General features: G+C 37.2%; 1 protein-coding gene across 3 annotated transcripts in view; it reads right to left on the bottom strand.

The window, feature by feature from the left end:
- CHMP3 (charged multivesicular body protein 3) overlaps positions 1 to 24,768 on the bottom strand; it is a 110,056-nt gene that overhangs the window by 59,759 nt on the left and 25,529 nt on the right. For 2 of the 3 annotated variants that reach the window (XM_077134837.1, XM_077134838.1), the window contains exons 2-3: positions 23,760 to 23,820; positions 3,543 to 3,722 (exon numbers count right to left, since the gene is read on the bottom strand). In XM_077134837.1, the coding sequence (XP_076990952.1) occupies positions 3,543 to 3,722; positions 23,760 to 23,820 (241 nt within the window). The remainder of the gene's footprint in view (positions 1 to 3,542; positions 3,723 to 23,759; positions 23,821 to 24,768) is intronic. The other variant, XM_077134839.1, reaches the window with a different exon arrangement.

The raw sequence follows: 24,768 nt of genomic DNA, 5'->3' as shown, positions 1-24,768 counted from the left end.
TGTAAGGAATAATAAAGGGAGCACTACAGCAAGATAGCAAAAGGCTGGAGAGAGAGTCTAGAGAAGAGTTTAGAAATTAAAATGATCAGTAAAGGTAAAAAGAGAAAGGAATGAGATATGACATATAAAATCCAAAAGACAAAATGGTAGAAGGAAGTACTGCCTTTACAGTAATAACATTAAATGTTAATAGATTAAATCACCCAGTCAAAAGACACAGACTGGCAGAATGGATTAAAAAACAGGATCCATTTATATGCCATCTACAGGAGACTCATTTTAGACTCAAGGACAAAAATAGGTTGAAAGTGAAAGGTTAGGAAAAGATATTTCATGCAAGCAACAATCAGAAAAAAAGAGCAGGAGTAGCTATACTAATATCCAACAAATTAGACTTCAAAGGTAAACAATTAAGAGACACAGAATGATACTATGTATTAATTAAAGGAACAAATCAACAATTTGTTGTCGTCGCGTGAGTCAACAAGTAAGGAGGCTAAGAGATTAAGTGGCTGCTGAAGTAATACAGGTAAGAGATGACACCAGCTTGACCAAAGGTGGCAGCAGTTTATTTAAGAGGGGAAATGTGATGCTCTGCTTTGGGGGCTACGTGAAAGGATTGTGAGGAAAAGGGAGGAAATGAAGAGTGAATCCTAAGTGTTCAGCTCAAGGAAACTGGGTAGATGATGGGTCCATCTACAGAGATAAGATTGGAAAAGAAGCAAGTATTTATGGTGGGTGACGGAAATTAAGAGTTCTATTTGGGCCATATCCGTCAGAGAGCTGAATGGAGATGCCAACTCCACAGCTGGTGATAAAGTCCTGAAGATAAAAACTTGGAAATGGTACTTAAAGGCACAGGATTACATGAGATCACCTAATGGAAACAAATTAAGATGGAGGAGAGGAGAGGACAGGAACCTAGAACTGAGTCCTAGAGAGCTGTAATATTCAGAGATTAAATAGCAGATACTTTGCTTTTTAGTTGTGATAAAGTTACTGCTGTGAAGGGTATACATCTGTATAAAATAACATATATTTGAAATAAACAATGTAATATATTTCCATGGATATGTATTTAAAGTGTCATAGGCTCTTACTGCAGTTTTTAGAGAACTTCTGTTATGTTTACTATTGAAAGTGCAGGCTAGAGGAGATTGTTTTTTCATTAAGATTAATGATTATTTGTGAGCTATCATTGCTCAAAAAGGTACTCTGAAATCATGCACAGCAGAAAAGGGTAAAGACTATGCACAAGTTCACTGGTTCCCAGAGAAATGTTAAAACAATAAATTCCTCTAAAATTAAAGTCTGACAATATCAAGTGTTGCTGAAAAAAGTAGGCAAAAAATAATTCTCATACACTGCTGGTAGGACTCTAAATTAGTGAAGTCACTTCGGAGAGGAATTTTGCAAGTCTAACAATGTTTAAGTGTCTGTAGCTCAGCACTTCTCCTTCTGGGTACATAAATATGAAAACCCTCTCCTATGTGCCACAGGGAACTCATACCAGCCATGTTCACAACCTGGAAACATCTTACATAAAGAACAGAAAAATAGCAAGTGGTATTTTTGCATGACAGGGCACCACTTATTAAAATGAATGGACTAGCTCTGTATTTATCATTACAAATATATTTAACACACAACAATGAATGGGGAAAAAAAAAGAGGTAGAAAGGTATCTATGGTATGATACCATTTATGCAAATTTTAAGAATCATGACAGTGGTACATCTGCAGGTTAAAGAGAAGAGAATGGACTTGGGAAGAGGTATTAAAGGAGCTTCAACTTTTATTAATCATGGTCTATTTCTTTTATACCATAAAACCTGAGGTAAATAAATAAATAAATAAATGGCAGGTGGGCCATAGTGGCTCAGCAGGCAGATTTTTCACCTGCCATGCGGGAGACCCAGGTTCGATTCCCATTGCCTGCCCATGCAAAAACAAACAAACAAACAACAACAAAAAAAACAACCTGAGGCAAATATAACAAAATGCCAAATTTTCTTGATTCTGGGTGATAAGTACATAGCCATCTATTATATTATTCTACGTATTTTTATCTTCACCACTGGGGAAAAGAGAGGCTGTAAATATACTGTTTTATTCATAAGGGAAAAAATGGTAGAGTAAGCAACATATTTCCTTATCTTGATCCAGTAAGGAAACAGTGAACATTTTTAAAAATAAGGTTATCATGGTTAAGTGAACATGCAGCTTTTCTGTACAGTGCAGAAAAAATAGGCAATAAATATGAAACTTTCAAAGCTAGCTGTAAAAGGCAAAGGTATTTACTTAAGCTTTTGAAATGACAGATAAGATAAAATCATTTCTTCTTGACACTGAATACTCAGCTTGTTCAGAAAGCATATCTAGGTGATACATCCCATATTTTGAAGAGCCATCATCTTATGGCTGAAATAACAGAATTTTTAAAAGCAAAAATCATGCTGGTGTATTTTTAAAGAAGATACAGTACAAACAGTTTGCCCTATTTTTTTTTTTAACTCTTTCCTAACCCTCTGTGATTTTTTTCAGTCTCTGGAGAAAGAAACTCATAATACGTTCATTATTAGACATGACAAAAAACAATATCCTAGTGTCAAAATTGAACATTAAGAAACACCTTTAGAGCCAAATAGAACCAAATAATGGATTATTATTATTATTATTATTATTATTATTATTATTATTGTAATGGAATGAACCTGACACCACTGCCTAAACTGAAACATTTGGTCTTCCAAATTTTGAGTTTGATGTATTCATCACCATAGTATCTGACAGAGTGCTGAAAATACCACTTAGTGAAAAACATCTCCTCAATTTCTGAGTTCATATTCAATCTAAATGTGACAATGACTATTACCATTCTCAAAGAACTCTCATTCTGAGTTAGGACTTTCTAATTTAGTAGAAACTAATTAAGAAAAAAACCCAAATGAGTGTGAAATCTGACCTATTTCTCAAGCTGTCACTGACCTGGAGACAAGTACCTGGGAAAGACCGTAAACATTACTTTACCAGACACTGAAAGGAAGCTAAATTAGGATTTATTTTAATTTTAAACACTGTGATGAGTTTTTAAAAGTATCTAGAAGTTGTTAGTTCACAGGTCTACTGATCCCTGAGAGCTGAGGCGGCCATAGGAACACAGGCAGAGATGAAGCAGAAAAGGAGGTGGGGGGAAGCCAAGACAAATGCCCCGTTTTTAAATTTTGCCAAGGGCTACTTTCCTCCTCCTTCTAACAAACAGGCCAGGATCCTGCTCCTAAGACTCAACAATCAGGTCACTGACATATTAACCTGGGAAAGATATTCTAAATTCTAAACAGAGCAGATTTATTTGTAGATTTTGTCATTATTTCATCAAAAACACTGGCAAAAGAAAACAAATACCAACAAAAAATGATAGTAATATGCCTCACTCAAGATAACACAAAGAATAAAACCAGAGTGGAGTTACATCTTCCTACTCAAGAGTACCACCAACAGAGACAGCGGCAGGGGCACTGGCATAGAAAGTGTCGCCTTACCAAGCTGGTTTTTCATTCCCATGAGAACTGAGTTCATGTGCGCTTTGGAGGCATAGAGCTTGCTCACGGCCTTCCTCGAGCGGATCATTTCTTTGGCCAGGACCACACAGACGTCCTTCTGGCCCTTCTTGGCAGCATCTTTCACAGATCGTTTCACTTTCTCTTCTTCCCTTTGGATATCTATAGTTAGAACATAACACAAACGGCCAAAATCATAGGTAAACCAGAAGACTTACTGGCACTCAAATCCGTTCTTATCGTGATCTATATGTGCCAAATTAAATAGGAGAACAGGATATAAACAAATCCAAAATAATTAATGTTATCAGTAGTCATTATTTCTAGAAACAACATTCAATAGGTTAAGAGTAAAAGGAGAGAAATAATCCTATTATATCTGACAAAATTTCAGAAGCGCTTTTGCACAGTCTGTTTTTCTGTATGAAATATAACTACACAAAACTCCAATAAATTTCCAAATATACTGTAACAAGCAGTTATAGAACAGATACCAAAGTTTGGTATGGGTTATAATTTCACAATTTCAGGTTTTTCCTTCTAGCTGACAAACACTGCAGACTAAAAGAAATATCAATATAATGACTCAGGATCCATAACCATTTGCCAAAACCTACCATCTCTGTTATAACTCCTCTTCCTTTGATCCTTCTCCCAATCTTTAGGGATATTTGAGTTATGCCCATTCTAACTTTTTCATGTTGAAAAGAGGTGTTAACAATATGAGACAGGGGAATGGAATTAGTTGAGGTTCTTGGAGAGGCTGGCCCCTCTGGGTTTCAGGACTTATTTGGCCTAGGAACCATCTGAAGGTTATAGGTTTCTGGAAAGTAAACTTAGTGCATGAAACTTTTGTAGAATCTCAGAAAGACCCTTGAGTATTCTTTAGGGTTAATAGGAATGATTTCGTTTGGAGGTTGGCAAACGGTGACTATTAGCAATATCTAGCTGAAGCTTGCTTAAGACTAGCCTGTATAGAATAGCCTCTCAACGCTATTTGAACTCTCATAGCCACTGATAGCTTACTTGTTACATTTCTTTTCCCCCTTTTGGTCAGGAAAGCATTGAAGATCCCATAGTGCCAGGGCCAGACTCATCCTTGGGAGTCAAGTCTCACATTCCCAGGGAGACTTTCCCACATAGGGGGTAGGGTAATGATTTTACTTGCAGAGATGGGCTTAGAGAGAGAGAGGCCACATCTGAGCAACAAACGAGGTTCTCTGGAAGTAACTCCTAGGCATAACTATAGGTAGGCTTGTCTTCTCCACAAAAGAAATACTTTTCAGAAAAGCAAGCCTCAAGATTAAGGGCTTGGCCTATTAATTTGGGAATCCCTAAGGTTTGAGAGAGTATCAGGGGTTTCCCACGTGGGAAAGTTTATGAGAGTCATTCTTTTTTCTCCAGTCCCTCAAGGGACTTTGTGAATACTTTTTAATTATCTGCCCAAGATACATTAGGATATATCTGGGTATTACATTAAGCTATACAGAATTACAAGCCCTCTAGGCTTCATGTGTTTGGGTTGTTTAAATGAGCTATCTTTTAAGTCAGGAAGGCTGATTTAGATTGTGCACAGCCCATTTTAACATTTGTCGGTACTGCTACCCAGGAAATTTAAAAATACTATAAATGTCTCCCAGCACTTCATCAAGTAATCAATAAGAAGTATGTCCGCAATGATGGGAGTACAATCTGTATATAATAATGTACAATTTTTGCAAACCTGCAACATAAGGAAAGCTGTATATATTAAAAGCATCCCATCAGTATCAACTAGTGGAAGGGCATGTTTGTATCATATGCTTTGTGAACAAAAGGTTGTGAGTATATAAACACTGAGGTCTCAATTCTAATCCTTACCATGCCCACAATCTAAAATGCCCCTGCCCCTGACAGGAGAAACACAAGGATAACACCCATTACTCCACCACACAACTCAGCATGTCTACAAGGTGCATCCATGTAGTAGCATGAATCAGCACCTCACTCCTTTCTATTGCTGAATAATATTCTATTCTACATATATACCACATTTTGTTTATTCATTCCTCAAATGATGGACATTCAGGTTGTTTCTACTTTTTGGCTATTAAGTTTTTCTGTGGATATAGGTTTTTGCTTCTCTTGGTATATACTTAAGTATGGAACTGCTGGGTCATACAGCAAATCATGTTTAAGTTTTCAAGGAACTATCAGATTGTTTGCCAAAGAGGCTGCACTATTTTATATTCCCATTAGTAACATCAGGGCTTGAATGGTTCCACATCCTCACCAATACTTGTTAGTGTCTGTCATTTTGATTTTAGGTATCCTGGTGGGTGTGAAGTGATATCTCATTGTGATTTTTATTTGCATTTCCCTGATGGTTAATGATGTTGAATATCTTTTCGTGTGCTTACTGGCTATTTGGGTTGGTTGGTTTGTTTGTTTTTGCAAGGACAGGCACCAAGAATCGAATGTCTTTTTAATTGAGAAATCTTTACACATATACATTCTATAAATGGTGTACACTCAATGGCTCACAATATCATCACATAGTTGTATATTCATCACCAAGATCATTTTTTAGAACACTTATATCACTTAAGATAAAAAAATATATAAAGGAAAAACTCATACATAACAAATACCTACTCTTACTGGCCACCAGTATCTCCATCTACCCAATTTATTTTACCCTTTGTCCCCCTATTATTTATTTATTTTTTAAATCCATATTTTCTACTCATCTGTCCATACCCTGGATATAAGGAGCATCAGACAATGTTTTCATGATCACACAGTCACACTGTAAATTTTATATTTTAATATAATTGTCTTCAAGAATCTAGGCTACTGGAACACAGCTCAACAGTTTCAGTTACTTCCCTCTAGCCACTCCAATACACCATAAACTAAAAAGAGATGTCTATATAATGCATAAGAATAACCTCCAGGATAACCTTTCAACTCTATTTGAAATCTCTCAGCCACTGAAACTTTATTTTCTCTCATTTCTCTCTTTCCCTTTTGGTCAAGAAGGCTTTCTTAATCTCCTGATGCTGGGTCCCAGCTCATCCTGCAATTTCCATCCCATGTTGACTACCCCTGGGAGTCATGTGCAACATAGCTGGGAGGGCAGAGTTCACCTGCCAAGCTGGCTTAAAGAGAGAGCCCACATTTGAGCAACAAAAGAGGTTCTCTGGGGGGATGACTCTTTTCTTTTAGGCATAATTTTAAGTAGGCTTAGCCTATCCTTTACAGGAGTAAGTTTCATGAGGATGAACCCCAAGGTTGAGGGCTCAGCCTATTGATTTGGTTGTCCCTACTGCTTGTGAGAATATCAGAAATTCTCCACATGGGGAAGTTTTATATTTCCTCCTTTCTTCCTGTTCCCTCAAGGGGAATTTGCAAATTCTTCTTTATTCACTGCCCAAATCACTCTGAGATTTATTGGGGCATCACATTAATCTCGACAAATCAACAAAATCTCATGCTTCATTCAAGATTCCATGTAGTTATAGTGTTCAACTCAACTGACCACACTAGTTAAATTAGGAAACACACTACGCAGAATATAAATTTCGCACCAAATAAATCTCTCTCCCTTCAGTCTGACACAGAACTTGAAGTTTTAAAATAGGACGATATCATCCTTTACCCAGTCTTTTGAAATACCTTAGTCCTATCTAGATTAGCTTCATTCATATCTCTACTCAACGTGTGACCACTTTTTCAAATTTTTAAATAGTTCCAGTATGGATACTGCTGACTTTCACAGCTTCAGAGCTCTAATTCTGAGTGTCAGGTGTCACACAAATGCCCGAAGTTTCTGGGAAAGACCAGGTTATATACAAACAGCTCAGTATCTCAGAATTTAGAATTAGCAGTTACACCTCCTGAATATATGTGACTCCTGTTAAGAACTTACAATCTAGGACCTTTTACAATAAGTCCCAACCTGATCACCCACGCTCTCAACCTTAGTTCACCAAATTTTTATATTATTCTTAGTCTACATGATTGAGGCATGATAATATTTGTCTTTTCATTCCTGACATTTCATTTAACATACAGCTCATAAGGTTCATTTACCTAATTGCATGCCTCACAATTTCATTCCTTCTTGTTGCCTCTCAGTAGTCCGCTGTGTATATACACCATAGTTCCCCCTTCCACTCCTCAAATTGTCGTACCCTTAGGCGACTTTCATTCATGTGGATCAGGGATACTACCACCAGAAACACCAGTGTGCAAATGACCATTCATGTCCCCATACTCAGTTCCTCCAGGTATAAACTGAGCTGCGGGGTTCCAGGATCATATCACAAGCATACCCCTAACCTTCTGTGGAACCACTACACCACCGTTCAAGGGGCTGTACCTCTCATTTTCCTACCTAGAGTGAACAGATACAGCTCTTTCTCTGCATCTTCTCTAGCACCTGCTTCTTTCTATTCATTTTTGAATAGTGTTATTCACATACCATACAATCCAACCTAAGAGTATAGACATGCCTTCACCACCATACTCTATCTGTAGATATTTCTTTTCTTCCACAAAGAATCCATACCCCTTTCCTGATCACCCTGACAGCTGACATTCACTTTTGGCATAATGCTTTTGCTACATTCAGTGTAAATATGTTACAATGTTACTGTTGACTACAGACCCTAGATTACACTGATTGGACTTTTTCCCATATACCATCTATTTACAACAACCTGCAATACTGACATGCATTTGTTCTCTGGCATGCAAAAATATTAATTCATGCATTTAATCACAGTCATTTGTACACTCTAGGCATTTCTAAATTACACCATCTCAGTCTTTATGCACTATCTTTCCTTCTGGTTTCACACTTGCCCCCAGCCCTTCTCTCTATATCATACTCATATTCAGCTTCATTCAGTGTACTTATATTATTGTGCTACAAGCAGGTAGTATTGTGCTATCAATTCCTATATTTTTACAGACAGTCCTGTTGCATAATATGCATTCCCTCAGCACCAACTACCCCTCTCTACCCTATTACTATCTCCTAATAACCTATGTTCTTAACTTCAATTCTCAAAGTTCACTCATTAATGTTCGTTCTTATTAGTGAGACCATACGTATTTGTCCTTTTGTTTCTGGCTAATTTCACTCAGCATAATGTCCTCAAGGTCCATCCACATTGTCACATGCTTCATGACTATATTCTGTCTAACAGCTGCATAATATTCCATCATATGTATATACCACAGCTTAGCCACTCATTTGTTGATAGACATTTGGGCTGTTTCCATCTCTTGGCAATCATAAATAATGTTGCTTTAAGTATTGGTGCGCAAAATGTCCATTTGTGTCCTTGTCCTCATGTCCTCTGAATAGATATCTAGCAAGATTGCTGGATCATATGGTAATTCTATTCTTAGCTCCCTGAGGAATTGCCAAACTGCCCTACAGAGTGGTTGTACCATTTTACATTCACATCAACAGTGGATAAGTGCACCTCTTTCTCCACATCCTCTCTAGCACTTGTTGTTTCCTGTTTTTTGAAAATGGCCATTCTAGTAGGTGTCATATGATATCTCACTTTGGTTTAGACTTGCATTTCCCTAATAGTCAGGGAAGTTGAGCATCTTTTCATGTGCCTTTCAGCCATCTATATTTCGTGTCTGTTCATGTCTTTTGCCCATTTTGTAACTGGGTTGTTTGTCTTCTTGTTGTTGAGTTGAACAATCTCTTTATATATTCTGGATACTAGGCCCTCATCTGAAAGGTGGTTTCCAAATATTGTCTCCCATTGCACAGGCTGCCTTTTTACTTTCTTCACAAAGTTCTTTGATGCTCAAGTGTTTAATTTTGAGGAGTTCCCATTTATCTATTTCTTTCTTCAGTGCTCGTGCTTTGGGTGTAAGGTCTATGAAACCCCCTCCTATTACAAGTTTTAGAAGATATTTCCCTACATTTTCTTCTAAAAGTCTTATGGTTTTAGCTCTAATGTACAGGTCTTTGATCCATTTTGAGTTAATTTTTATATAGGGTGTGAGATATGGATCCCCTTTTATTCTTTTCATATGGATATCCAGTTCACCACATACCATTTAGAGGCTGCTCTATCCCAGGTGATTTGGCTTGACCACCTTATCAAAGATGAAGTTTCCATAGATGAGAGGGTCTATATCTGAACAGTCTAGACATTTTAATGGCTGTTCTACTTGCTAGCTGCCGGAATGCAATATACCAGAAATGGAACGGCTTTTAAAAAGAGGAATTTAATAAGTTGCAAGTTTACATTTCTAAGGCTATGAAAACATCCCAATTAAAGAAAATCTATAATCATGTCCAAATTAAGGTACCAGCAAGAGGCCTTCACTTAAGAAAGGCCAATGAAGTTCAGGGTTTCTCTTTCAACTGGAAAGGCACAAAGCAAACGTGGCAACATCCGCTATTTTTCTCCGCAGGCCTTTTGTTTCATGACGCTCTCCTGGGGATATATTCCTTCTTCATCTCCAAAGGTTTCTGGCTGTGTGGGCTCTGTGATTCTCGAGGTTCTGCTATCATTCTGAAGCTTTCTCCAAAATGCTTCCTCTTTTAAAGGATTTCAGTAAACTAATGAAGACCCAACTGAATAGGTAGAGTCATATCTCCTTCTAATCAAAAGTTAATACTGACACTTGAGGGGATCATGTCTCCATGGAGGTAATCTAATCGGATTCCAACCTGTATCATTGAATAGGGATCAAAAGTAAAGGTTGCTCCCACAAAATTGGATTAGGATTGTGCTGGTTTGAAAGGATATATGTTCCCTAGAGAAAAGACATGTTTTAATCAAAATTCCATTTCATAAAGCTACTTTTATGAATAATAATAATCCCTATTTAATACCGTAAGTATGAAACTATAATCAGATCATCTCCCTGGAAATGTGATTTAATCAAGAGTGATTGTTAAACTTGTAACTTATGTAGATAGCTTGGTTGAACACCATAAGTACATGGAACCTCGGGTAGGACATGAAATTTTGTTGGTTTGTCCACAGTGATGCCCCGATGAATCCAAGAGTGATTTGATCAGTGAGTGGAAAAGTATTTGCAAAGTCCCCTTCAAGGAATGGTAAGAACGGGGGAAAATTCAACCTCCCCAAGTTGAATTCTTGATATTCTCACAAGTAGTGTGGACAATCAAAGCTACAGGCTGAGCCCCTAGTGTTGGGGTTTGTTCATATGAAACTTAACTCCATAAAGGATAGGTCAAGCCTACTTAAAATTAGGCCTAAGAGTCACCCCCAAGAGAGCCTCTTTTGTTGCTCAGATGTGGCCTCTCTCTCTCCAGCCAACACAAGCAAACTCACCACCCTCTCCCTATCTACGTGGGACATGACTCCCAGGAGTGTGAACTTTCCTGGCAATGTGGGACAGATATCCTAGAATGAGCTGAGACTCAGCATAGAGGGATTGAGAAAAATCCTAGAATGAGCTGAGACTCAGCATCAAGGGATTGAGAAAACATCGACCAAAAAGGGGAAGAGTGAAATGAGACAAAGTATCAATGGCTGAGAGATTCCAAACAGAGTCGAGAAGTTATCCTGGAGGTTATTCTTAAGCATTAAGTAGATATCGCCTTGTTGTTCAAGGTGTAATGCAGAGGCTGGAGGGAACTGCCTGAAAATGTAGAGCTGTGTTCCAGTAGCCATGTTTCTTGATGATGATTGTATAATGATATAGCTTTCACAATGTGACTGTGTGATTGTGAAAATCTTGTGTCTGATGCTCCTTTTATCTACTCTGTCAACAGATGAGTAGAACATATGGAATAAAAATAAATAATAGGGGGAACAAATGTTAAAATAAATTTAGTTTGAAATGCTAGTGATCAATGAAAGGGAGGTGTAAGGGGTATGGTATGTATACATATTTTTTTCTGTTTTCATTTTCTTTTTCTGTTGTCTTTTTATTTCTTTTTCTGAATTGATGCAAGTGTTCTAAGAAATGATCATGATAATAAATATGCAACTATGTGATGATATTATGAATTACTGATTATATATGTAGAATGAATGATCATATGTTAAGAATGTTTTTGTTCATTTGTTGTTAATTTTTTTTTAATTAATAAATAAGAATTTTTTTAAAAGGAAAAAAAAGAGTGATTGTTAAACTGGATTAGGTGATGACATGTCTCCACCCACTTGAGTGGATCTTGATTAAGTTTCTGGAGTCTTATAAAAGAGGAAACATTTTGGAGAAAGGAGATTCGGAGAGAGCAGAGAACGCTGCAGCACCACGAAGCAGAGAGTCCATGAGCCAGCCAGCAACCTCTGGAGATGAAAAAAGGAAAGCGCCTCCTGGGAGCTTGATGAAACTGGGAGCCAGGAGAGAAAGCTAGCAGATAACACCATGTTCACCATATGCCCTTCTAGCTAAGAGAGAAGCCCTGACTGTGTTCACCATGTACCTCTCTACTTGAGAGAGAAACTCTGAACTTCATCAGCCTTCTTGAACCAAAGTATCTTTCCTTGGATAGATGGATGCCTTCGATTGGACATTTTTATAGATTTGCTTTAACTGGGACATTTTCTTGGCCTTAGAACTGTAAACTAGTAACTTATTAAATTCCCCTTTTAAAAAGCCATTCCATTTCTGACATATTGCACTCTGGCAGCTAGCAAACTAGAACAAGGATTAAAACATGGCTTTTCTAGGATACATAAATCCTTTCAAACCAGCACAACAGCCTTAGAACTGTAAGCTTATAACTTAATAATTTAATTCCCCTTTTTATATATAAAAATGGAATATACCATTCCATTTCTGGTATATCGCATACTGGCAGCTAACAAACTAGAACACCTTCTATTTGTTCATTTGAAGTGTTTTCATCAAGAAAGAATACTGAAATTTGTCAAATGCCTTTTCTGTATGAATCGAGATGATCATGTGGTTTTTCTGCTTTGATTTGTTGATATGGTGTATCACATCACTTGATTTTCTTATGCGGAACCATCCTTGCATACTCGGAATAAATCCTACTTGGTTATGGTGCATAATTCTTTTAATGTGCTGCTGGATACGATTTGCAAGTATTTTTTTGAGAATTTTTGCATCTGTATTCATTAGAGAGATTGGTTTGTAAGTTTCTTTTCTTGTAGTATCTTTGTCTGGCTTTGGTATGAGGGGGATGCTGGCTTCACAGAATAAGTTGGGTAGCTTTCCCTCCCTCAATTTTTTTGAAGAGTTTGAGCAGGACTGGTACTAATTCTTTCTTGAATGTTTGGTAGAATTCACATGTGAAGGCATCTGGTCTTGAACCCATCTTTTTTGGGAGCTTCATGATGACTGATTCAATCTTTTTACTTGTGATTACTTGGGTGAAGTCATCTATTTCTTCTCGAGTCAGTGTTGGTTGTCCATGACTTTCTACAAAGTTATCCATTTCATCTATTTGTCTAATTTATTAGCATATAGTTGTTTATAGTATCCTCTCATTACCTCCTTTATTTCTGTGAGGTCAGTGGTTATGTCTCCTCTTCCATTTCTGATTTTGTTTATTCGCATCCTCTCTTTTTTTCATTTCGTCAGCCTAGCTAACAGTCCATCAATTTTACTGGTTTTCTCAAAGAACCAATTGCTGGTTTTCATGATTTTCTCAATTGTTTTCATGTTCTCAATTTCATTTATTTCTGCTCTAATCTTTGTTATTTCTTTCATTTTGTTGCCTTGCAGTTAGGTTGCTGTTCTTTCTCTAGTTTTTCCAAATGAACCGTAATTCTTCAATTTTTGCTCTCTCCTTTATTAATATAGTAATATATTGCACAATTAATATATTGCTCTTAAAGCAATAAATCTCCCTCTTAGCATTGCCTTTGTTTCATCCCATAAATTTTGATATGTTGTATTTTCATTTTCATTTGCCTCGAGATATTTACTGATTTCTCTTGTAATTTCTTCCTTGACCTGGTGGTTGTTTAGCCTCCTATATTTGTGAATTTTCTGGCCCTTTGCTTGTTTTGATTTCCAATTCCATTCCATTATAATTCAAAAAAGTGTTCTGCATAATTTCAATCTTTTTAGATTTATTGAGACTTGCTTTGTGAACCAGCATATAGTCTATCCTTCAGAATGATCCATGAGCACTTGAGAAAAAATTGGATCCTTTTATTGTGGAGTGTAATGTTCTGTAAATGACTGTTAAGTCTAGCCCATTTATTGTATTATTCAAATTCTCTCTCCTTACTAATCCTCTGTCTAGATGTTCTACCCATTGTGTATCTGAAATCTGATACACAAAGAATATATAGGGAAAAGAATGGAAAAATATGAGCAGGGTCTCATACTGAAGTCTCCACCTATTATGGTAGAGGTGTCTATTTCTCCCTTCAGTGTTGTCAGTGTTTGCTTCATGTATTCTGGGGCACTGTGGTTCGGTGCATAAATATTTGTGATTGTTTTGTCTTCTTGTTACGTTGTTCCTTTTATTAATACATAGAGTGATTCTTTGTCTCATTTAATCGTTTTACATTTGAAGTCTAATTTTTCAGATATTAGTATAGTTACTCCTGCTCTTTTCAGATTATTGTTTGCATGAAATATCTTTTCCCAACCTTTCACTTTCAACTTATTTGTGTCATTTGGGTGTAAAATGAGTTTCCTGTAGACAGCATATAGATGGGTTCTGCTTTTAATTCCATTCTGCCAGTCTATGTCTTTTGATTGGGGAGTTTTATCCATTAACATTTAGTGTTATTACTGTAAAGGCAGTACTTTCTTTTTACCATTTTGCCTTTTGGATTTTCTATGTGATTTTTTTTTCTTTTTATCTTTATTAATAGTCTTCATTTCTACACTCTTCTCCAGACCTCTTTCTGCCTTTTCCTATCTGCCTGCAGAGTGCCATTTAGCATTTCTTACACAGCTGCAGTTTTGGTCACAAATTCTTTCAGTTTGTCTGAAAATGTTTTAGTCTCTCCCTCATTTTTTTTTTGTATGCTGTATGACAGGGGTCAGATTTCATTCTTTTTCCATACAAGGATTCCAATTACTGCAGCACCTTATGTTGAATTTTAGTTAGTTAGTTTGCTTGCTTGTTTGCTTGTTTTGGGAAGTACCCAAGCTGGGAGTCAAACCTGGGTCTTCTGCATGGCAGGCAAGAATTCTACCACTGAACTACCTTTGTGCCCTGCTCCCCTCATTTCTGAAGGACAATTTTGCGGGATATAAAATTCTCAGTTAGCAGTTTTTCTCTTTTAGAATCTTAAATATATCATACCACTGCCTCCATGGTTACTGCTGAGAAATTCACACATAGTTCATAGTTTTATTAGGCTTCCCTTATATGTGATGGATTGCTTTTCTCTTGTTCCTTTCAAAATTTTCTCTTTCTCTTTGACATGTGACAATCTGATTAGTAAGTGTCTTGAATCTATCCGGATCTATTCTGTTTGAGGTACACTGCACTTCTTGGGTCTGTAATTTTATGTCTTTCATGTGAGATGGAAATTTTTCAGTGATTATTTCCTCCATTAGTTTTTCTCCTCCTTTTCTCCTTTTAGGACACCCACAACATGTATAGTCATGTGTTTCATGCTGTCATTCAATTCTCTGAGACCCTATTCATATTTTTTCATTCTTTTCCTATATATTCTTTGTGTATCAGGTTTCAGATGTCCAGTACTCTAGTTTACTAATCCTTGCCTCTGTCTCTTCAAATCTATCATTGTAGGTTTCCATTGGTTTTTCACTTCTTGTATTGTTCCTTTCATTCCCATAAGTTCTATGATTTTTTCGAACTTCAGATTTCTTGTTTTTGTTTACCTAATGTCTTCTTTATATCCTCCATCAATTCATTGATTTGAATTTTGATATTTTCCCTGTCTGTTCGAATATCCTGAATTTGTTGTTTCAACTCCTGTATCTCATTTGAATTGTTGATTTATTCCTTCCACTGGACCATACCTTCAATTTTCTTAGTATGACTCATTATTTTTTGCTGGTATCTAGGCATTTGATTTCCTTAATTAGCTTATTCTGGAAAATGTTTTCACTCTTTTACTTAGGATTTTCGTGCTGGATGGCTTTGTTCTCTAACTGTTCTCTGACATTCAGTTCAACTTATTCTAGAGCTCTAGCATTTTCAGTGCTGATCAGAAACTGATCAGAATTTTTCAGTTTCTTGCACTGCCTATATGAAACTTTTTTTCTTTTTTGAGAAGGGTCTCCTTTGATATTATAGACCCCAGTCAGATTTTCCCAGATTGGACTGACCTCCTCTTTGGAGGAAAGAGTTGCCTGCATCGTTTTTTCCCTGAGGGTGAGACCCAGCAGGTTGTGAGATTTTCCGAAGAAGCCTCTAGACTCTGACTTTCCCATCCTGCCCAGTATGTGGCACTTGTCTGCCTGTGGCTTCCCAACATGGTAAAGTGATATGATGCCTTTAATTCCAGCAGACTCTCCCTGCCAGAGTGTGGTTGAGACAGAGGTGAGGCTGTAAACTGGTATTAATTGTTTCAGTTTTCCAGACCCTGGAGCCTGAATTCTTTGAAGAAGCCATGCCACTTGAGCTGGGCCCCACCTTTCCCTTGGGGAAGGTACAGCCTTTAGGAAACTGACTCCTTTCACCTGACTAGTTACTTTGTCTCTCAGACACACTTAATTGTGCCCTTGCCTGGGGCAGCACTGGAGCCTGAGAGTTCATCCAGTTCTATCTAATGAGCCATTAAGTAGTAGAAAAAACAAATCCTTTTCATAGCAGGATCCCTGCTCCACGGGTTTGTCAATGAAGAGCTTAAGTTGGTAAGTGGCTCTATGTATCTCCAGGCTCTATGTGCCCCCTTTTGCAAGGGTTCAGCCCTTTTCTGATATTTTGCGCTGACTCAAAAATAATCCTGTTTTTTTTTTTTCTTTCTTTCTTTCCTTTTTTTCCTATCAGCCTTGCTCCCTCTCTGCTGGGGCAAAAACTCCTAGTACCTTTAGCACTTATTCCAGGTTTCTCTGGGCTGGGGGGCCTATTCTCAGAGGTCAGAATTTGTTAATTAAGTCTGCAATTGGAGCTTGGTTGAGCTAAGCCCTTGCTGCTAGTAAAGTCTGTTCCCTTTCCCCTCAGGAAACCAGGCTGCTGTGCCTGAGGGGGAGGGGCACTGGCCTCCAACAGCTTAAGGGACTTACAGTTTGTGTTGGGTCTTGTTTATACTGGTGTATGCTGTGTATCTGGTCACTGATGTAGCCCCAGCAGTTGTTCTGTACTGGTTCCTGGCTATTTACTAGCTTCTCTGTAGGATGAACTAAGCCATATCTCACCAAGCAGCCATCTTGCCCCCAATCCCTGCCCATTTTTAAATTGGGTTGTTTATCCTTTTTACTGTTTTGTGCCAAGGGGCCTTTATATATTCTGGATACTAGAACATTTTGAGATACATGATTTACCAGTGCTTTCTCCCACACTGCATACTGTCTTTTCCATTTCTTTACAGTGCTATTTGAAGCACAAAAGTTTTTCATTTTGATGAAGTCCAATTTATCTAATTTTTAATGTCTGCTTGTGCTTTTAGTGCCAAATCTAAGAAACCACTGTGAAGGGCACAGACTAATTCTTCTGTTTACATCTAAGAGCTTTATAGTTTTAAAATGTTCTTATATTTAGGTCTTTGACACATTTTTGAGTTAACTTTCATATGTGGTGAGAGGTAGGGGTCCAAATTCATTCTTTGGCATGTGGCTATCCAGTTGTCCCAGAATCATTTGTTGAAAAGACTATTCTTTCCCCCAATGAAGTGTCTTGGCACTCCTGTGCAATCAACTGATCATAGATATGTGGATTTATGTCTGCACTGTCAATTCTATTATATCTGCATGTCTATCCTTATGTCAGCATCAGTCTTGATTATTGTAGCTTTGAAGTAAGTTATGAAATAGCAAGTATGAATCCTCCAAATTTGTTCTTCTTTTTCAAGGTTACTATGGCTGTTCTTGGTCCTATGTATTTCCCTTATGATTTTAAGGATCAGTTTTTCCATTTCTGCCCCCAAAGCAGCTGTATTTTGTTAACTCTGTAGATCAATTTGGAGCATATTACCACCTTAAGTCTTGTAATCCATGTACTGAAGATGCCTTCTCATTTATATAGGCCATTTCAAATTTCTTTCAACAATTTCTGTCGTTTTCAGTTTACAAGTTGTATACTTTTCTTGTTAAATTTGTTCCTAAATATTCTATTCTTCTATATACTATGATAAATGCCATCCTTCTGAAGTGTTCTCCAAAATGCTTTCTCTTTTAAAGGATTCTGGCAAACTAATCAAGACCCACCTGAAATGAATGGAATCACATCTCCCTCTAACCAAAAGTTAATGCCCACAATTGTGCACATCACATCTCTGTGCAGATAATCTAATCAAGTTTCCAACTCGTCTAGGTGTGTAATCCTTTCAAATTGGCACACTGAAGAAGAAATATGCTATGCTGGTTTGAAAGAATATATGTACCCTAGAAAAGTCATGCTTTAATCCTATTCACATTTTGTAAAGACAACCATTTCTTCTAATCTCTATTCAGTACAGTATGCTTGAAACATTAATTAGATCATCTCCCTGGAGATGTGACTCAATCAAGAGTGACTGTTAAACTGGATTAGATGGAGAAGTGTCTCCACCCATTCCAGGTGGGTCTTGATTAGTTTACTGGAATCCTATGAAAGAGGAAACATTTTGGAGAAAGGAGGAGATTTCAGAGAGCAGAGAAGAATGACAGAACCACAAGAAAGCTACAGCAGAATGCTGCAGAAGCATGAAGCAGAGAGTCCAATGACTTTTGGAAATGAAGAAGGAAGATGCTTCCTGGTGAGCTGGAGAGGAAGCTAGCAGATGATGCCATGTTCGCCGTGTGCTCTTCGAGCCCGAAAAGAAACCCTAACTGTGTTCGCCATGTGCCTTTCCACTTGAGAGAAAAACCCTGAACTTCATCAGCCTTTTTGAATCAAGGTATCTGTTTCTGAATGCCTTAGATCGAACATTTCTATAGGATTGCTTTAATTGGGACATTTTCTCAGAACTGTAAACTAGAAACTTATTAAATTCCCCCTTTTAAAAGCTATTCCATTTCTGGTATATTGCATTCCACCAGCTAGCGAACCAAAACATAGGCCCCCTGGGGAGCTTCATGAAACCAGAAACCTGGAGAGACAGCTAGCAGAGGTCACCATGTTCACAATGTGCCTGTCCAGCTGAGAGAGAAATCCTGAACTTCATCAGCCTTTCTGAGTGAAGGTAAACTCTTGGTGGCACCGTAATTTGGACATTTTATAGACTTGCTTTAATTGGGACATTTTCATGGCCTTAGAACTGTAAATGTGCAACTTAATGAATTTGTCCTTGTAAAAGCCACTCCATTTCTGGTATATCACATTCCAGCAGCTAGCAAACTTGAACAGATGGTATACAGGGAAAAAATACAATCAATGCTAGCTAGAGTCTATAGTCAACAGTAACACTGTAATATGCTTTCCGTGAATGTAACAACAGCATCATGCAAAAACTAAACGTCAACAAGCAGGGGACATGGGGAAGGGGTATGGGAGTCTCTGCAGAAGAAGAGGAAATGTAGATGATGGTGGTGAAGGCACAGTTATATTCTTAGGCTGGATTGTATGATGTGCAAATAAAATTGCTTAAAAATGAACAGAGAGAAATAAGTGCTAGAGAAAATGTAGAGAAAGAGATATACCTATTCACTATTGGTAAGGAAGCTGAGAGGGGCAGCTTCTCCAAAGAGCAGTATGGTGGTTCTATAGGATGCTAGGGGTGGGGTAGCCATATGATCCTGTAACTTCATTGCTGGGTTACAAGAGGAACTGAGAATGAACATTTGCACACTGCTGTTTGGTATTCCCAACGGATGGAGGTGGCCTGAGGGTACAATGTCTGAGGAATGGGAGAAGGAACCACGGTGTTTACATACAACACACTCTGAGCTAGCGGCTGAAAGAAGGAATGCAGTTGTAAGCATGCAACTAGATGAATGAACCTTAAGGTCAGTATATTGAGTGAAATGTTAGAAACAAAAAGAGAGTAACATGCCTCACTCATACGGACTAACTATAATATATAATCTCGGAGAATTGAAATTGAGAGCATGGGTTAACAAGTTGGGGCCTACTGTAAAGGTTCCTAGACTGTAGGCTCTTATAGCAGTCACATATATTCAGGATTTGTAACTGATATTTCTAAATTCTGAGATGCTGAGCCATTTATATATAACCTGGTTGTTCCCTGGAACTTTGGGTATTTATATGACACCTGAGACTCAGAGTTAGAACACTAAAGCTATGAAAGCCAGCACTGCCCCATTAAACAACTTAAAAAAGCTGAAAAAGTGATCAGACTTCAATTAGAGATATGAATGAAGCTGATCTAGATAAGACTAAGGTAAATTAGAATACTGGTTAAAGAATGATATGGCCCAGGTGCACGGGTGGTTCAGTGGTAGAATGATCGCCTTTCATGCGGGAGACCTGGGTTCAGTTCCCGGACCATGCACCCCCCAAAAAAAGAATGATATGGCCCATATTTTCAAACTTTAACTTCTGTGTAATACCAAGGGGAGAGACACTTATTTGGTGCAAAATTTATATTTCAGGTAGCACATCATCTAATTTAACTTAAGTACCATAAGTACATGGAATCTTGAATAGGACATGAGATCTTGTTGGTTTGTATAGGTTGGTGTGATGCCACAATATATCCCAGAGTAATTTGGACACTGAATACAAGTGTTTGCAAAGTTCCCTTAAGAGACCAAGGAGAAAGAAAGAAATACTGAACGTCCCCATCTGGGTAATTCCTGATATTCTCGTAAGCAGTGGGAACAGCCAATTCAATAGGCTGAATCGTGGGGCTCACCCTTATGAAGCTTATTCCTGCAAAGGACAGGCTGAGCCTGCTGATAATCATGCCTAAGAGTCACTCCTGGAGAGCTTCTTTTTTGCTCAGATGTGGCCCCTTTCTTCAAGCCAATGTGTTACATTTGACATAAAACTAAACATGTGGACTACTATGAGGCTTACATGAGAAGCTGAGGATTACCCATATTTATACTTTGCTTTATTGAAGGTACTATTTTGTTTTTCTTTTTAAGCTTTTTATTAACATATAATATACATGAAGAAAAGTACACGTAAGTGTAGAGCTCAATGACTTTTCACAAATTAACACTTCCGTGTACCAGTACCCAGATCAAGAAACAGAATACTAACAGCATGCCATTAGGCACCCTAACATTCCTTTTAAATCACCACACATCCAGCAAGGACAACTGCTATCCTGACTTCTAACAGCACTAATATTTAAAATAAAACATTCCGGAAAGTGTATCTATGACTAGTCTTCATGGGCCTCCACCAGTCAAAGGTAAAGCAATCACATCACTTGATGGTCTCACACTGTCTATAAAGTGCCTTTTTTGTTTGTTTGTTTTTGGGTATTACCATCAATAATTAGAAAAGACCTACCATCAGTCAGGCATTGTCCTAAGCGTGGCACATACATTTACAGATTTAATTGTCATAACAATTCTATAGGGCTCAAAGTTTAGTAAGAACACAAGGCTAATTAACGGCAAAGAGGAGGTTTAAACCTGATAGTGTTGAGACTCCAAACCCCAGGATCTTTCTCTGATAACCATGTTAGAGCTGGTTAATTAAATAACTGCTTTTAGGAAACTTCAATGGAAGAACAGGGCTTGAGAATGATTTAAAAGGATGGATGAGCCACAGCTGAGAGAAGGAATAAAATGAGCAAAGCACAAAGAATAAACAAGGCTGGCAGATGCTTATGCATCTCTATGAAGTCTCTAAGGTGACACTAATCAATCACGTGTGCCATCCTTGCCGTATATTTTACTTCTACATATTACCTCATGTATACAGAATTTTTGCCTTAGTCAATTTTTAAAAGAAATTTTTAAAAAAAAGAAATAAAAAAGCCATTTATATTTGCTCACAAGTTTATCATTTCCAGCATTCTTCATTGCTTTGTATATATCTAAGTTTGTATCTGGCAAAATTTTCCTTCAATCCAAAGAACTTGCTTTACCATTTCCTATAGCGCAGCTCTACTGCAACAAATTCAGCTTTTATTTGAAAATATCTTTATTTCACCTTCACTTTCGAAGACTAATTTCATGGGATAGAGAATTTCTGGTTGATGTGGCGGTTTTTTGATTGCTGTTTCCCCCCCCTTTACTAGATTAAGAATGTTCCATTTTGCACTATTTATGGTGAGAAATTTGCAATCATTCCTATTTTTGTTTCCTGTATTTAGTGTGTCTTTTTTCCCTCTGGCTGTTTACTCTTTTTATTGCTAGTTCTTAGTAATTTAATTATGACATGCTTTGGTATGGTTTCTTTAGGTTTATCTTGTTTGGAGTTCTCCTCTTCTGGGGACCATTTGACATTGTCCAGCAGGTCATGAGGCTCTGTTCACTTTTTTACCTCAAGACATTTTTCTTCTGTACTACAGTTTGGATAGTTTGTATTCTGTTTTTCAATATATTGATCTTGTCTTAGGGGATCTCTAATCTGCCATGAAGTCTATTCACATTGAGTTTTTTAGCTCAGATACTGTATCTTTCATCTTTAGAAGTCCCATTTTGTTTTTTCTATATTTTCTATTTATCTCATTATTATGTTCGCATTTCCTTTAAAATTCTCAACATATTTATAATCACTCTTTAAAATCCTTATCTGCTAGTTCCATTATTTCTGTCATTTCCAGGTCTATTTCTATTGCCTGATCTTTCTCCTGGTATGTGATCACAATTTCCTAATTCTCCCCAGTAATTTTTCATTGAATGCTGGATGCTTTGAATCTTTCATTGTTAGATGTCTGATCTGTGGTCAGTAGGCAGGTAGGTCACCTGCAAATTAGTTGTAAACTTTGTTAGTGCAGGTTTATGATCGCCTTTATTCTAGGTCTACCTTAGCCTTAACATTAAAGTGTGACCCTTCTGGGGTCTCGATTGAATATCCTATCTAGTCAACAAATCTTCTCCACTGTGGCTGGTTAGAACTCAATCCTGTGTGCGCTCTGGGTATTATTTAATTTAAGGCTCCTGGCATCTTCATGACCGCTTTTTTGCCCAAGCTCTTAAGATCTCACTTTAATCTTGAACAGCTTAGTACTCAGCTAAAGACTCAAAGGGACCCATGCAGATCTCTGGAGTCATTTATCTGGACATTTTCTTCTCTCTGGTATTCTGTCCCACAAATTCTAGCCACTTAAGTCTCTGTAAACTCTCATCAACTCAATGAGACCACCATGCACTGTTTGGAAAACGTCTCCCTGGGCTACGACCCAGAAGGCATCTCTAGATAGAAAGTTGGGGCGAAATGGGGTTCTTTCCTTTTGCCTCCCTTCTCTCAGTGGTTACAACCCTGTACCACCTGTTGTTCAATGTCTGGACACAGTTGTTTCATAGATTTTTATCTAGTTTTTTATTTATTTATGACCAGAGGACAAATCTGAAACCAACTACTCCATCATGGCTAGAAGTCTCTTCTCTGATAAAGCCACCAGTGCTTTGTAGTAGCTAGAAGGAAAAATCTTAGATGAGGGCATGGTAGCCCATGACAAACTCTGGGATCTGTTCTGTAGCTGCTTGTTGAAGTGTGCTTTGAAAATTCTTGCTTTTGTCTTTCTTTTCTTTGTAAATACATCTTCTCCAATTTTTTTTAAAGGAAGTGATTTTGGAATACCTTTCTTGTACTAATTTTTCTCTAATCATGAAACTATTAAAACCATGAAAGTCTTAATGTTATCATTCCTTTGCAAGTTACCTTACTTTTAAGTGCTACTCAAAAAATCAACTTTAGAAATATAGTTTCCTCAATTTATGCCATGCTAAGATACACAACTTCAACAACTTTAATGGAATTATATTTCTTACTTATGCACAATTTCTTTAATTTGAATTCCATAAAAGACATTTCTTTATAGGTAGCAAGAGATTTCTTTTGTTCCTTTTTATTCCTGATACAAAATGTAAAGTTCCTTTGAATTCATTATCTCTTTCATTTTTCCTATATTGAGTATAGAATTAAAAAGTATAATAATTAGGACAGCTACAATTAATGAAAGAATATAAATTATATCTTGAAGGATATAAATACAGTATTTTTATGAATTAAATAAAGCAAAATATAGCAAGAAGGTGGGGAATAGGAGACATAAAATGACAATTTACCTCTTATTTGCCTGTCAACTACTCTTATTTCCTTTCTTATCTTCAATGACCATTCATTGACCTGGGAAAAAGTAAAAAAATAAAAATGATAATACTCCTAATTTAACTTTTAAAGAATTTTATGTTATTTCTACACTCATTCTAGACACAAAATAAAATAAAACCACTGTCAACAAAAGAGTGCGAGACCCAAATTATATTTTTTCTTTACCCACCTCTTTTTATTCACAGTACACAGATGCCCAAAGCTATACAAAGATTCTTAAATAAAGGTAGCAGTAAGAAGCACTTCATAGAAGACCTCAGAGGGAGTATGATACATTTCAGGTACACAAAAAAAATTTTCAAGATGTATAGACAGTTTCAAGGGCATCAATTTACAAATTTTCATTTTCTATACATAATCAGGTCAAAAATTACTCTGTCTGGAACATACTTGTGTCATGAGAATTCACCATTTCTATCTTCCCTTTCACAATAACACTTCTCTATTTTACAAAAGGAAGGGATTCTTCTAACCATTCTCTCTCATTAGTATGATATATTTCCCTGAGTGGCAAAAACCTATAAGGCAGGGTGGGCCACAGTGGCTCAGCAGGTAAGAGTGCTTGCCTGCCATGCCCGAGGACCCGGTTCGATTCCCGGTGCCTGCCCATGTAAAAAAAAAAAAACCTATAAGGCGCAATACAAAGGGTAAACTGGAAGTACTGGTGTAGGTGTTGAGAACATAGCCAATGTCTCTAATGATTATCAAATTTTATGCAAGCAAGTGTTTTCCAATTCTTTACTTTCAAAAAAAAAATTGGAGGATTTAACTGAGTTGTTACTAAGTCATTAAAGGTAACTTTTATACTAAATTCTGCTTTTTGGTATATGACTCAGAGGAAGTTCAAAGAATTGAGGGGCACTGCCATTAAAAAACTCCTTCCTTCCTCATCTTACTTAGGTTAACAAGGTTTCTCAACACTTGAGGTTCCTCAACACCAGGCTTCTCAACTGCTTAATAAAA

This window comes from Tamandua tetradactyla, chromosome 17 (assembly GCF_023851605.1).
Source record: "Tamandua tetradactyla isolate mTamTet1 chromosome 17, mTamTet1.pri, whole genome shotgun sequence".
In the NCBI taxonomy this organism is placed as follows: domain Eukaryota; kingdom Metazoa; phylum Chordata; class Mammalia; order Pilosa; family Myrmecophagidae; genus Tamandua; species Tamandua tetradactyla.
This window is presented reverse-complemented; position numbering and strand designations above follow the sequence as displayed.